This window comes from Phlebotomus papatasi, chromosome 1 (genome assembly GCF_024763615.1).
Source record: "Phlebotomus papatasi isolate M1 chromosome 1, Ppap_2.1, whole genome shotgun sequence".
Taxonomy (NCBI): domain Eukaryota; kingdom Metazoa; phylum Arthropoda; class Insecta; order Diptera; family Psychodidae; genus Phlebotomus; species Phlebotomus papatasi.
The window spans coordinates 33,752,563-33,769,201 of NC_077222.1; the positions used below are offsets into that span (position 1 = coordinate 33,752,563).

At 30.5% G+C, this 16,639-nt stretch overlaps 1 protein-coding gene across 6 annotated transcripts in view; it reads left to right on the forward strand.

Moving 5' to 3' along the window:
• Positions 1 to 16,639, forward strand: part of LOC129798859 (uncharacterized) — a 48,540-nt gene that overhangs the window by 12,966 nt on the left and 18,935 nt on the right. For 4 of the 6 annotated variants that reach the window (XM_055842297.1, XM_055842300.1, XM_055842299.1 and 1 more), the window contains one exon: positions 3,631 to 3,734. In XM_055842297.1, the coding sequence (XP_055698272.1) occupies positions 3,631 to 3,734 (104 nt within the window). Of the gene's footprint in view, positions 1 to 3,630; positions 3,735 to 13,498; positions 13,736 to 16,639 lie in introns of all 6 variants that reach the window. The other 2 variants (XM_055842296.1, XM_055842295.1) reach the window with 1 other exon arrangement.

Below are 16,639 nucleotides of genomic sequence, written 5' to 3' on the forward strand. Positions count from 1 at the left end.
TTGGAAGCCTGTCGTCACAGTTTCACTTACACTCTTTGTCTCCAATTAGAAACTTTCCCTTGTCTCCATTTGGATTAATATGTTTCCAATAGAAGCATTTTACACTCGCGTATTTTTCTTGTATTTAAGAAGTTTTCAAATTATATCTAAAGAATTTTCACTAACAGTAACGTTCTAGAAGAGTCAAGGCGCGAATTTATGTAATTTTCTTCAGAAAAAATATGAACTTAATGTGTTGAATCTTCTGTCAAAGTTAAAGCGTCTGTAAATAGTTTTGAATTAGGACATTTACACTACTTTTTTAGAGTGCCTATGCCTGTCTGACGTTTAGGTTTCCCCTCCTAGTGCTTCCATTACTCTTTATTTTTTGAACTCTTGGAATCCTTAGTTAGGAATTTAAATTTTTTAAGAACGGATTTGAGTATTTGAACAAAAATTTTTACGAAAAAATCGCTGTATTAAACAATTTCAGAAATAATCCATATTTGGTGAAAAAATAGTTTAATAAAAATAATGAAATAATACAAAACCTATCCTAAATTTGGTCATTTGTAATTTTGCAGTGTTTTTTTTTAAACAACGGATACATTTATAAGGTAATATTTCGGTTAAACGGGCTTTAGACCTAAGTTTTAGCCATATGGCTAAAGCAAGATCGAGCAAGATTTTTGAAAAAATGGATTATTCATGACAAATGATGTATTAGATTTACTAAAATTATTATTTAGAATTTGGAGACCTTCGGGAACTGGACTTAATCTCCAATCTGTAACCTGTATTAGATGAATGTACTAAAAAACATCACTGAACCCTCTTTATAAAAAAAAACATTTAAATTACATGACCTAAATATTTAAAACTAAAATAATTTCCCGATTAGCGAAAAAAACAATGCGTTCGGATCTAATTTAAACGCTTTGGAGTACAAAAGCTCTTAATAACAATGTGTAGGGGAAAGTGCCCATGCTTGATACCAGTGGAAGCTTCGGAATGACAAAATTTTCTATGTTTTACAATATATATGTGACTCATCGCAACTATATTTTAAAAACTATGGGAAAGTGGCCAGTTTTTAAAATGAATTGCGTAGTCACGTTTATTGAGTAACATAAGAAAAATTTAGTCATTACGAAGCTTCCAATGGTATCAAGCATGGGCGCTTTCCCCTACTAAAGATGGTACTAAATTATCTGAGAAGAGTATTTCATAAATTATAAACCCGTTTTCCAGCTTATGGTGCTACTCCAATGAAAAATAAAAAGGGGATAAACATTTTTTTAGTACATGATTACTCTCTTGTGGTTCAACATAATCGACTTTTTTCTATGGTGGTTTCCGCCACGATTGTTTAGCGGTTTTGGAACACGACTAGAATTTGAGAAAACAGTCGTGATGGAAACTGACTCAAAGAACAATCAATTATGCAGAAACACATGAAATCAGTCACGTACTAAAAAAAGCGTTTTTCCTTTTCATTTTTCATTGGAATAGCACCATTATTCCGAACATTAGGAAAAACTTTGTGTGAACATAAATTCTGTTTCTTGTAAAAAAAATGAACAAAACTATAATTACTACATGGCTAATTCTAAACAAATTTTTGAATTTGTAATCACAATTTTTATTAATGTGGTAGACAAACAGATTAAGCTTTATTCATTAATATATTTTAAGAGTGCATTTTTTAATTTTTAATCAATCTTCGAAATGTTCTAAAACATAAGAATGGTCATTTATTAAGTACTAATCTGGAGAGGTAAAAAAATTGCATATTTCAAGTCCCAAGAAAAGAAGAGGCATTCTTTTATTTAGATCCAATGAGCGTCTAATTTAATGTCTTTATTTAGTACTTTCATGTACTAAATTATTTTCCGTTATCAAAATAAAAGATAGCAATTTTATCAAATAGAAAATTAGGCAGTAAGCAAATTTATAAAAGTATATAAAGTTTTGTAAATTATAGAAAAATCTTTAAAAGTAAAACATTTGCTTTGTACTAAATCTCTGTACTAAATTTGTACTAAATCAACATTTTTTTCTAAACCTCAGACATATTAACACTAAACCTACTAACGTTTTTGGTCGTTTTTCGGTCAAATGACAAACCACGGTAGGTTAGGATACTCAACAAATTTGTTTTGGAAAATAACAAAAAATTAAAATTTAAACACTGAAAAATATATAACATGCATATTTTAAGAAATTTATAAAGTTTAATAGTGACATTGTACCGTTTAAATATGTGTTAATTTTAAACCGGTCAATTTGACTGGCTCTTAGTAGGTTTAAAAACACGTCAGATAAACAATGACGCGAAATGGAAAATTTTATATTGTGATAGCGGAAATGAAGTACGTTATCTCAATTTTTTTTTATTCATCTTTAATATTTTTAATCTACTCATGCTTTTATTTTTAAACTTGTGCTCTTGAAAGTACCTAAATCTTACAAACCATTCAGAAAATCATGTTTAAGTAGTAGCGTTTATATAGTAATATTGTTTATCCACGAGGAAAATTATTTGAAAATTTAAAAAAAAGCAAATTTTCAAACATTGAACTCGTTAAAAACCCAACAAAACTTTTAATTACAGGCTCTAAAAACATGAAAAATAAAACTTTAATGCTTCTTCAGCATATACAAAAGTTCATCGATAACCTGTTCAAACAAAACTTCCTATCAATTTCAAGATATCGAGACTTTGAGAAGTTACATCCTCTTTAATTATCCAGGAAATAACAGAAGTTTCCGAATGATGTACATACAATATGAAGACGTTTGAAAGTACTCAAAATCTTATCTTGAAAGTTTTAATTTTTATATTTCAATCAATCAATCAATCGTCTTTTTTCGCATATTGTAAAAAGGTTGAAAGCTTTTTGTGATTTGTTATTCGTGCAATAAACTTTGGGGTCAACAAACACTTGATTATTTTATTGGAAACACAATGTGTCAACATTTCACGCTTGAAAATTATTTATATTTATTATTACTTTTCAATGACTCAATTATGTTTTATTGCCTTTCATGCAAGATATCTAAAAGTTTCGAGAATCTTTGACCATCCTCTAAAATCTCACAAACTCACAAAATTTTCTGCATTGAAACAACAAATTTGCAGCAAATGAAACTTTTACGACTTCCACGGTCAAGTTGAAGATGATAAAATCTCCGGGAGACATATTTATGATCTTCTCACTCAAGAGTATCTCCATCAGCGCTATGCTTAGTGAATTAATTTGTCAAAAATTCCATTGTTGCTGAAGAGTTTTGTAACAGGAAAATTTGCATTTTGAAAAGAGACGCAATGTCAAGTTTGCATTTGAAATTCAATTTCTTCGCATTATACTATTTCTTTTCTTTTCTTCTTCCAAACATTTGTACACATCACTAGCTTGATAAAAATACTAGCAAACATATTAAATATCCCACTCCCGTTGCTATATGGAAAGTGAATGTGAAAGTCAACCCGGTCTTTTATCTCTCTCTCACTCTTTCTTTGCTCTTTTAAATGAATAACAAACGAGAATTGACTGTTGAGGTAGAGAGGATTTCTTAAAACCTTCTTTCAATTGCAATTTAAATTTATTTTTTTCTTATATTAGCTTTTTTTATGGTTTTCATTTGCAGTGATCAAAATTTTGGACTTAATGAACTAGCGGCCATTCAGGATGTTCGCAATGAATTCAATCTACAAGATATTGCTGATGATCCCAGCGTCAACGTCGATCGAGGTAAATAAGAGCTTTTTTGCACGCATGAAGCTTTTTTTGGCTTAATTTATTGATTTTTATTTTCATCAAATCTTATATGACATTTTAAAAGGATGATAATATCACAGAAAATTTTGCAACAACTCCTATTCTTTTTTTGAGGTTATCTTCTCTTAAAAAGCAATCACGCAAATCTTTCGGTGCAAAATTTTTCTCATGAAACACAACAAAAAAAAAAACAAAAATATATCTTTTAGAAGAATATTAACCTCCATATTTTATGATCCAAAGGTTATTTTTGAATTTGAGGTTATGTTGAACCTAACCAAAAATAAATCGCATTTTTTAGTGATGAAAATTATTGTACCATCTGAATAGTCGAGAGAGAATGAAACTAATTCTGATTAAATGAAGGGATTTAATCATCTATCAAGTAAGACAGTCTGAAGACAATCATCACGAAACTACATTTACGGCGATTAAAAAGATTTTATTCTATTTACTGACATTTTTTCTTAAGATAAATGTAAGTAAACGTAAATGTAAGTTAAAAATAAAACATTATAACCTCAAAAACATTACGGAAATACTTAATCTTTCCCAAAATCCCAAATACCCACATTACTGATAGAAAAACTATCAGCAAGGAATATTTAAAACGTCTTTCACTCAGAAATCAGCATAGAAAACTTTCTCAATATGCAAGAGATTTAGTTAAAAAGTGAAATACTTCAAGAATTGGCATAACCTATAAAAATATGTTTTTTTTTAAACTAAAATTCTAATAATTCTGGGTTTAAGTAGATTTTTACACATATCTTAGAATTTTTATTGATAACTAAAATGATTTGATATATTTTCTCAAGAATTTGGAAATCTTACTTATACTGTCGAAATATCCAAGTAATTTGAGGTTATGTTTTGAAAATCAAAGCATAAACAAGAAAGGATATTTTTTCTTATAAAATAAAATGTTACCACATCTTTAAAATAATACGCTGAATTATTTTATTAATCTGAACACTAAATTTTGAAAGAAAATGACGGTTTTCAATAGACAGAGCCAAGCCAAAGGTTTGTGACGCAGGATTCATTTATTTCGATCAAGTCAAAAACAAGGAGAATTTTAAAACAAGTTTAACTGCTATTATTAATAGCTACAGTTAATGGCAGAAGGTAATATAGATCTCCGTGTCTTGTTATGCCGAGATCGTGGAGCCGTCTCCTAGATTACTCCCTCTTCATTAAGGGAGTAACTCTATGGAACAAAATTCCTACACTAAGCAAAAACCTAAAAAGTTAAAACAACTCTATGGCAGAGTTGAATTAACTCCACGAATATCGATGTAATTGTTACTCTTTTTCGTTGTAAATTTTAGTGAATAGAGTAGAAACAACTCTTCGTGCGAGTTGAATTAATTCGTCGGATATCGATGTAATTATTACTCTTTTCCGTGTAAAATTTCATCTCGACTGAAGTATATGCTTAAGTGTTTTCGTTTTAAGAATATACTTCAGTCAAGAAGATTTTCGTGTGACAAAGTTCATATGGAACATCAACTAGAAATATGCCTAACAGTGTTTCATGAAGACAATGCGTGCATCATATGTGATATTTCGCACGGAATAGGGACTTGAGGGTCAAGAAAATATTAATAAAAAAAATGAAAAAAACATAAAATTGCAAAATCTATCCATTTTGGGATTTGAAAGAGTTATTTTAACTCCAAAAAAAGATTTTTTTAACTCTTGGAACGAGTTATTTTAACACTTAAAACTAGTTATTTTCAGTCTTAAAAAGAGTTATTTACACTCTTTTGTCATGTAAATTTTAGGGAAAAAAAACAGTTAAAACAACTCTTCCGAATATTACACCTAAATAGAAGTAAAATCAACTCCAAAATATAGTTAATCGAAAATCACAACGAAAAAGAGTCAATTCAACATCTATTCGAGTAAGTTTTACTCGATTATTTTTCTGAGTGTAGAGATAGGAAACAGCGGTTATCCAAACCATTTTTGTCGTTTTAGTACCTATTATTATCTTTCTTTTTTTATCTCATGTAAGTTTTCACTGGATGTTGCAGACGGCTTATACAATCTGAGAAATAGTTTAGACGGTTTTACTCTGGAGGTTGGTTGGCAACACTAAGACAGCGGTATCCGGTATTACACAAAAATTAAATTATTTTATGAAAACCTATCAGTCAAAGTTTTGCTTTCAAGAGTACTAGGTCTAAAGCAAAATGTAATAATAAATTGAAATAAATTGAATTTGAAATACTCTAAATTCGTAGATAAACTCAGTTTTAATTGAGCAGTCACAATTGAATTTCATAGGCAAAAAAATCAAATTTGACTAGTACTGAAATTAGAACTTCATGGCACCGGTACACCTTTTAGATCGGGAAAATTTCACGAAATCGAAATTTACATCCCTTTTTTTCTCACAAACGCTTTGCATAAGTGTATCTCATGCTTTCGCACTCTTCTTCTTCTCTTAAACGTCAAAAGAAGTTGTACAGTAGACTATCTCAAATTCGGTCATTTGGGACCAAAATGTCACCCCAATTTGAGATAAATTCGGACGTCACACTGTTTGAAGTCCAACGATTTTTTGTTCATCTGCATGCACTGCACATATTAAGTTTATTACTCATATTTAATGTAAATTTCATGAAAATCCGTAAATAATGAAAAATCATATCATAACTAAGACAAACCATGGCAAATTTAAGGATATTTGCTTCATTCGATAATCATAGTCAAACTTGAAAAATGTCAACAAACTTTTTTCGAATGTTAACTGCCGCCCGAATTAAAAAGTAGCCCGATCTTAAAAGAGCCGAATTAGCGAGAGTCTACTGTATTTAGATCAATCGTACTTGAAGTGCAAAAGAATGAGATAGACAGAATGCAAAATGTTTTAGATAGAAAGGGATGCATATTTTGATTTCATGAAATTTTCCTTATTTGGGTGTGCCGAAGCCACTAAAGCAGAAAAATATTCAAACAAGTTTTGGTAAAGGAAAACTAAAGAGTTTTTCATTACTTACAACTATTTTAGATGTTAATTATGTTACTTATATAATTCTTACTGATCAAATTTATTTTTCCATTGCTCATTTATGTTTTTCCTTCTTAATTATTTAAAATTATTTGTATTGCAGAATATCCCACAAATTATAATAAAAAACGAATGGACTTTTATAGTAAAACTTGTTTAATATTCTCATAACAATGCATCCAATTGCTTTATTGAACTGCATAGACTGCAAGGATGGTATTGATAAAGAAAATCAAACGTTAGTAAAATAAGCGCAAGGAAAATATGTAGATTCGATTCAATCTTTGATCGATCCGTATCGAGTGGAATATTCAAAACAATTTTCTCTACAATTAAAAACTATGAGTTATAAAGTAATTTAGGGCTAAATATGTCAAAGAAAATGATGATAAGAAGGGCGAAGAAAAGTAAATCAACAAGAGAATAGAGCCCAAAAAGTAGAGAAAAAAATATTACCAGAAGAAATACTACTTTTAATGTTTAGAACTGGTCCCTTTTTAGATGAAAATGTCAAAATAGCTCATGTCATTTCTATTAGTAACATTTCGCTGTTCTATTTAACCTCTAGATTAATTTTCAAGCCATTTTATGGGATTCTCTCCTTTGGACTTTTTATGTTAGGGCTAACATAACCTCATTTACGAAAATAACCTCTACGTCAAATATACAAGAAATTTCCAATAAGATATTTATAAAAAAATATCCTTCCTAGAAGAATCGCAAAGCCTTTACTTAAACCCTTCTTGCTTATCTGATTATTTAGAATTAGATGAAGAAACTGAAGCTATAACTAACAATTAAGGTTATTACACAATTTATCGTATTCGTCAAACGACAAATTATTTCTCTCCCGCCACTTGTCCATCGCTTTGAGGTAAATGAAAAAAAGTAAATAAATGTGCATTAACATCCGTTTTTAATTGACCATCATTCACCATTAAAATTTTAAATTGATCTTATTCGTGCTTCTGCTCATAATCTTGCTCACCACATTAAATCACGCAATTTTGAGTGACAACGCCAATAAAGTGTTGTACATCAACGTTTTTTTTATATAATTTCATCAATGCCATCACCGATTAAACAAACAACTTCCAATGTGGAAGCTCTGTAAGCAGAAGAATAGACACGATACATTATTGAGCACTATCGATTGTTGCACTCACAACAACAACAAAATTTCACTTTCGATTTTCTTGCCATTTCACTGAATTTTTTTTCCACCTTCGATCGCTCAAGTTTAATTAACGATCTTTAACCTTTCTTTTGGGAAGTGGAGAAGGGGCGAAACCGAAAGTCAACAAAATTGCAGAGGAAATTTTTAAAAAAGAAGACATTATACCTTGGATTTTGTGGATGATAATCAAATTTGAACTTGCCTTTCCTATACAGCAAATATTTCTAATGACAGAGTCAGAAACGCACAATCTATGTTAATCAGAGGTTTAAAAAGCAATAAAACTTCTAATATTCTGCTGAATTACATGGTATAAGTTCATTGATACATTAATTTAAAATAAATACATGCTTCAAGAGACATGCATTGGAATAGCTATAAATTTTGTTAATGGATTATGGAGTTATTACATTGGAAATGTTTAAGGATCACAAAAGTTACTCTTTAACATCAAGTTTACTCAGCGGCAGCAACATGTACTCTCCTAGGAGTCCTGCTGCCGGTTTTATCTCTCCTTTCTTGCAGAATAAGGAATAGTTTATTATGAAAAAATACATTTAACTCTTGTAGAGAAATAAATCGCGATCATTAGCAAAATATTGCATTAATTGCATGCATTTTGAGTAATTTTAATGATCAAAATAAATGTTTCCCGTGGACCATACAGATTTTTTTTTCTTATATCAGATAACATATTGAAAATCAGTCTGAATTTTGCGAAAATTTTTGAAGTGTATAAAGGTTTAATACCCATTAAACTGTCTCATTAAAAATTTTAAAAACTATTTCAAAATTAAGACCGATGGTAGTAGGATTAGAAATTTCAAGGAATACAAACAATATCAAATTTAGCCCAGTAAGTTGAGAAATAGATCCTTTGGTTAAATCACAAAATTTAAAATTTTTCCGTCATAATTCCAAAACACATTCAAAAATAAAAGAAATTATTGCACCCTTTTTCAAAATTAAACAAAAAAATGGTTTTGAAGAGGTAGACCGAAAAGAGTAAAATCGTCTCTAGACAATTTTTTTTATAGGGGTCACTAAAGACCAGATGGTAATATCTCTTATGGTATCACCTCTAGTCCGGCAACAAGCTGGAATAAGCGGATTATGTACACTGCTCTCTCTCTCTCTCTCTCTCTCTCTATGACTTAAAGCAGTATAATAATGTTAATTTTATATATTTTCAAATAATTAAAACTAAGAAATTCGTGAATATGAAATTATGAAATTGACTAATCAAAATGACAATTTTTTGCACTTTTCTTAGAAGTTGTTAATATGGTAAACTTTTTGGCTGAAAACTTATAACTTTTGTTAAATGTATTATATAATATAACCTGGGTTTAACAACTTCTCTAAACACCGAAAAAAAGCAAAGTAGAAATAAGTGCTGTACCTTTGAATTGGAGCTACTTTGAAATATGAATTTTAAAATTTCATTGAAAGCATTGAAATCTCTACATGAACACAGAAGATATGGCCCGGTCACGTTACTTTTATTTATTACTTGAGTCAGGGTAGATAAAGGACAAAGTGCGATCCACCGTTGAAAAGGTCTCGACATCAGCTGCAACTTACTAAAATTTCATCAAAATTGAAAATGGAAGTTCCGAGCAAATCGACATCGAATTTTCAAAAATTGATTTTTCAATTAATAGGATTAATAAGAGTATCAAATAAAATGCAAACAATTAGGGCGTTCAGAAGAGTTGTAGCATTCGACAAAAGCTTCCAAAACACGGAACAAAATAAAATTCTGATAATTAGAATCGGAACTAGAACCATTTTAGGATTAATTTTTTTACCCCTTATAGCTCGGGTTAGGGGGGTCAGTAATGTTTAAGTTTATTTTTAACCGAAAGCTCTTAGGTCCAGCTATAATATGCCAACATTTGAATCGGTTCATGCCATCGGGGCTGAGTTATTGAGAAAACAAAATTGGGAAGTGTTCCAAAATGGCTGAAAGAGGGGGTGGGGGTGATGGATCTGGTATCATCATCTAATTTCGTCCACTCGATATTTAACCTTTGTCGAAAACCGTTTGTTAATATCTCTTTTTGTTATCTCGCCAGAAACTTTTATACTATACGTAGAATCAGCCGGACGGCCGAAAAAAATCGATTTTTGACGGATATCATGTTCGTGTTCTATGGCCGTCCAAACGAGTATATATGTGAAAGTGCCCATGCTTGATACGGTCCAAGCTTAATAATAACTATTTTTCCTGTGTTAATCAATACTTATGACTCATAGCAATATATAATAGCTGGTCCTCAGCCTCACATTTCCTACAAAAAATAGGATCCCAACTCTTTTTTCCTAGTTTCAGGAAGCAAAAATCAAAAATAGGTCCAAAACTGTAATTTTGATACACGATATTTCATAAGTTTTTTCTTAATTAATGTCGCTGTTCAGGAAAACTGCTATCATAGGCACATAGAGGGTTTATCAGTATTAATATTCATGTAAAAATACTTTTACTTGGGGGCACTGTTTTTGTGGGTGTTGACAAATTCATAAATTCTACCTGTGTCCATCCTATATTTTAAAAAGGGTCCATAAATGATAATTTAAAAATGGCAACTCTATCATTATATGTGATTCTTTCATAATTACACCTATTGTATCCTCCGATTTTATCGACAATTGCCATAACCTTCAACCCTGTTGCCTGAATGGTTGGAGAGTGATATTTTCATGGACTCACAGTAAAAATATGGTTTTCGCTAGTGCCCTAATGTCATAAAAACGCGGCTTAGAAAAATTACATAAAAGTGATTTTAAAACTAATACCCAGTCGTACAAATGATTTAAGCAGATAGATTAGAGTTCCGTCTAAATATTGTTCTGCAATTTTTTGTATCCGGTGAAATTTTTTCAGTGAAAATGGGCTTCCGAATTGTCGAATCAATTATTATACTGGAAGGGCCCGGACCCAACTTGTATAAAAATCGCCACTGAATTTCCATTTTCTTCTTGAGGAAAATCTAAGGATTTCCAGGAACTATTTGAGGTGGGATTATGAACCTAATAAGTGAGAAATTTTTTTGTCATAGTGGAAGAATCGCTTCGGTTTGTGTGTTAATCACAAATAAAATCACAAACCTTGGACATTATTTTACAGTATCAAGCATGGGCACTTTCCCCTACAAATTTTGAGCCTGATCTGACAGATCGTATTTCACATCCAATCTCAAAAGCTGAGAATGTAAAAAATCTTGATTTACGTTCGATTTGATATGTAACATTAAATCCCCCGACATTTTTTGGTCGATTTTTCTAGCACGCCCGGTCAAACTACAGATCGCCGTAGATCGGATACTAAACAAATATTTCTTAGAAAGGAAGTAAGAATTAAAATTTTAACACTTTAAAATAAATTACATGCATATTTTAAGAAATTCATAAAGTACCGTTTAAATATATGTTAATTTTAAAAGTTTATAAACCGGTTAATTTCACCAATTTTAGGTTTAGTATTAAATTCAATTGAATACGCAGAAACCCTATTCAGTAGCTTCTTGGTAAAATAATATAATTAAAAAAAAACAAGGATATCATCCCAGAATATCTGTGAAGCCTGACAGTCTTCTCCAAAATATATTTTTTTTATTTTAAATATTTCAATATTTTTTTGCCCCTTCAAGTTTGTAAAAGTTTGTACTTATTGACGAAAGTTGATCGTTGCATAATCTCTTTATGAACATTTTTGTTCTTTTACAAATATTTATTTGCGAAACCATTTATATATAATATGAAAAATATTGGTAAAATATAGCAGATGTGCTAAAACTTTGCAAACAAATGACAAGATTTAACAAGGAAATTTGCCAATTGTACACAAACAATTACGAACCAATGTTTGTAAAGGAATAATCATGCTCGTCACATCTAATTGTTTTTTTTTTCTCAATGTAGGCAAAATCATTGTTCCTGTTTATTGTTGTTTAAGCGATCGTAGCTTCAATCGAAGTGAATCGATATTATTCTCAATAAAAAGTTAGAGATTTTCAAATGACTTATGCACAATATTTTAATGTTTAATCGCTTGTACTCATAATAATTGAGCAAAACTGTTTTGCCATTTTATAGTGTTCAAATGATCAGAATTTATATTCTACTAAATCAATTTAGTCAGAAGGAAAAAATTGATAATTTGACAAGATTCTTGAACTCAAAAAGTTTCAAAAATCATCACCGGAAAAGCTGCAATCTCGTAAAATTTTAAAAAGCCTGGAAAATACCAATTTTCAACAAACTTTGACGGAAATATCTCGATATAAAATAAGAATATAAGAATAACTCATGAATTTCCTTGCGCAAAATTGGTCGTAAATACTTCTGAATTCCATTTGGAAAAACTTAAGAAATGCTCGTAAATTCTATAACCCACAAAAAGTTCGTAAAAGTTTGTACTTTTTTTTACAAACATTATTCGTAACATGGCCACTTGACGAGCATTTTTTGTTCTTTTACAAACATTTGTTCGTAAATGTTGGTAGATTATTTATTTTCTGAGTACTAAATTTCGTCGATAGGTTATTTTCACACAGACTTTTCATTGTACTATTTCTTAAAATAAGATTAATAAAAAGTCTGAGAATTCAACGCCAAAATAATAATTGCAAATTTAATTGCACAACAAGATTTCAATGCAATAGCTACATAATCCAAGGAAATATCATATACACATTTTATGACTTCTTAATAGTCGGAAATCAATAATATTTATCCAATAGGAAAAACTTTTTGTACACATTAAAATTGTTACAAAACAATAACCATATATTGATTATAAGGTTTAAAGCGTTAAAAAAACAAAACTATTATATTAATTACGCCTACAAAAAATTAAACCCATTTAATGCTTTAAAGTCGTGTGATTCACAATTATTTATATATTATTATCCAATATTTTCCAATGTAATAACTCTATTATAGATGAATGTTGCACAATTTTGGTATTGAAAAAAAAAAGATTGAATTGTCTTCCTCATTTGAAATATTTTTAATAGAAAATGTCGAAGGAAATTCAAAAAATAAAATGCAGAGAGAGAGTTTCGACTAGTTTGCAACATTTCAAAGAAGAAGACATGATCTTCTTCATTATTTTTATCAAGAAGAAACCTCACGAACCCAAGTTGACTTGCAAATGATCACGAAAACCTATTCAATTGAGATCATAAGTTTGAGTGAAAATGTTTAGCTAGTCAAGATCGTGATTGTTTTTTTTTTCTTCTTTTCTTTTGCTAAAGAAAAAAAAGTAAAACGTGAAAAACGGTCAAGAACACGCAATGGTCACGCAATGTCTTTTATCGCCGGTTTTTGACTATTTTCAGGAAATCCCTTTAAAATACCTAGAGATTGTTATTGCAAAACTGCTTTTTCAAAAAAATAAATAAATAAAATTTTAGAGAGTCGGTGAATAAATGAGAGAAATTCTTGTATCTTTCGCACGCACGATCGCAATTGTTTGATGATGGTAACCAAAACCGAAAAAAAATTAAAAATAAAAACCTCACCCTGATGCAAAAGTCGGTGAGGGCGTCACGTCAGACATACATTGTCAACACGAAGGGGGCACATGTGAATTTTTCTTGCTGTGCTGGATGTCGGGCGGGCTCCTGCATGGTGCCTGTGGGGGCCTCTTGCGTGGCTGCTGTCACAGGACAGCCAAATCAGCCAATCTTGGCACTGCCGGCGACCTCAGCAATACCGTCGATCTGACGGATCTTCCAAACAAAGATTATGGACCTGTTATCAACGACCCCAGTGAGTTTTCCATTTCCCACCAAAATTTTAATTCATCTTCTCATTTTTTTTGACTCTTTTTTAAAACAAAAAAAAATACCTCAACTTATTTTCTTCTTTTGAAATTGAGACGATCTCAAAAAAAATATAAAACATGAAACCATACACTACTTTCTCCCACCTTTTTGGCATCGCTAACATCATCATACGACAAGAGACTCTTTCACGTGACAGAAAGACATAAGAATAAATTGTTACCCACCCGCAAATGGTTGTTGACAAAAGGTTGATATGAGACAATGGAGAGAGGAGTCTCTACCACGAAGAAAAATGAAGAAAGAAAAAAAAAGAATTATACCCATATTGTCATGTAACGCCTCATTGTTTCAATTTTCTTTGGCGTCGAATGGTGCACGTCGCGTCGAAGATGATCACGAGTACATTAATAGATTCATTTCAATTGTCTCTTTGAGAATAGTAATAAATATAATGACAAAAGGTACTCACGTTCACGCCTCCTTGACACGTGGCGGGGACTTTTCATCTCATTCATTAATCACTTTTACATGGGGCTTCCTCACAGGGAAATCTCCATCACAATTGTAACCAAGTTGTATCAAAGAGATTCCCGCCAATTTCGATGCCATTGATCCTTTGAGTTTCGCTTTTACCACGATGGAAATTTTTGGGGCTTGAAGCTATTTAGAGAAGATAAATTGCATTTTGAAAGTTAAGCTTCAATTGTAAATAAAATAAAATTACAATACGATTCAAATAGGAAAAAGCTTAGAGCTTAGGCTTTAAAACTCAGGCCGATCCTTGAGAATATTTTGCCAGGAAAGTTGGCGGAAAACGGTCTTTTGATTAGGAATTTTGCCCAGTTCGAGAAGGCATCAAAGTCTTACGGCGTTATCACACTTGCACATTAAAATTTTAATGTGCTTCACATTAATTGTCGCTTGTGAGCGTCCAAATATGTTATTTATGTCTTTGAGTCACTTAATATTTGGGGTTTTTCTATTTATTGCTAAAGAAGTGGACTTGGCCTGCAAAAATAAGTTTAAAATTACCTAAAGCATAAATATTTTTCACATTAAAAAATTAAAGAGAAAATCACATTAATTTTTCGCATTAATGCTATAAATCAATTTATATCAAATTTTGCGGGCCAAGCCTACCTTTTTATCAACAAATAGATCAAATTTTGAATATAAAATGATTCAAACACACAAATTACACATTTGGACTCTCACCAGCGACAATTAATGTGAATAATATTAAAATTTTAATGTGCAAGTGTGATAACACCGTTAAATAACAAACAATTTTATTGAATTTCATTAATGGACAATTTACCCTTAATATCCAATATTTAAGCGAAATTCTCCAATATATCTTAATCGATAAGAAATTGGGGAAGTTAAGCCATATGGCTAAACCTTTAGTCTGCAGCCCGTTATAAGGATCAACCGAAAATGTGAGTTTAAAATCAATAGAAGTATTTGAATAAATTTCCTCTAAACCCTTACCGCTAAATTCTACAGGCCAAAAATTCTCGAGAATCAACCTGAATTTACTTAGTATATTATATTGCTTTAAGTTTTCTTTTTCATTTGCTGTATATTTGTTGATTAGCAAGGGTATTAGTTCACTTGGTGAGAGTTGTCTTAGGTTTTTAGTTTATAAAACTAGTCTAAAAATTTCGTATTTATACTGAAAAATTAAATTTCTTGGAATTGCAAATTTGTTATGCGGTTACAGTATCGAAATCGCACTATTATACATATGCTGAGGTTAGAAGAAATGGTCGACATAAGTCCAACTAGTGATCAGTGTTTATAAACGAAATGTTAGAACTGTTTTCTAAATAAATCGAAATGTCATAGATGTAGCGACGTATTCATGGTACTCTAATGGTATAGCCAAGTGTACTGTTCTAAAGAAATTATGCCATATTATATCCAGAAGATGGATCACCGAATGCAATATGGCTATTTAAAAGTATCCTCATGAGCACTGTGTACCAAAACTTGTTAGAGGGACATTTAAAGGTCTAAAATCTATTCCTCACAGTCAAATTTAAACTTTTTAAAATATTTAATTAGCTGAGATTTTAATCTGAGATTTGATTTTCTTTTTAATTAAATCAAATGCTGAGGAAAATGAGTTATCAGAAAGTTAGTTAACTTTGCTTTTGATAAGTTCAAGTTAATTTGCTATCCGGTTAATCCGGTAACGTAGAGATGAAAAACGGATTAACAACGGGAAGTTATTGGTTTAAGAGCTTCAGTAATTAACAAAAAATTCCAATATGATTTTCAAAAACGACAAGTTCGTTTTTTGGTTAAAATTCGAAGGTTATAATTTGACGATTTTGAAGAAACAAAAATCAGAAGAAACAAAATTACACAGCTAACATTTAATAGATGAATTCCTAAAATTAAAACGAAAATTATTGCAAAATTCAAATTTGGATTGAAAAATTAAATTCTTACCACGATTTTTTGTTTATTTATTTTGTAAATGTGCTTTATGTTTATTAAATAATTACAGAGTAGTCGAAATCTGAGATATTTGAAAAATTTAAATCAATTTTGACATACATTGGGAAGAGATACAAAATTTATTTGTGTTCTACCTGACTAGTCATCCTTATTAATCATTTTCTTAAATTTATTTAAAAAAATATTTATTTTATTAATTTAATTAATTTTGTTAAATTAATTTAATTTAACAAAAACTTCAATTCTGAGGCAGCAATATCTTATCAACCCGATTCACTCCCATATCTGTTTTTAAAAAATGTCAATCTCATTTCGTATAACGTATAACAAAAATAAAGCATTTCCAGAATACCCCTTGCGGGAAGGCCTACTTCCTTAATGGAATATTGTGCTAGCATTATTATTACTATGATAATAGTTC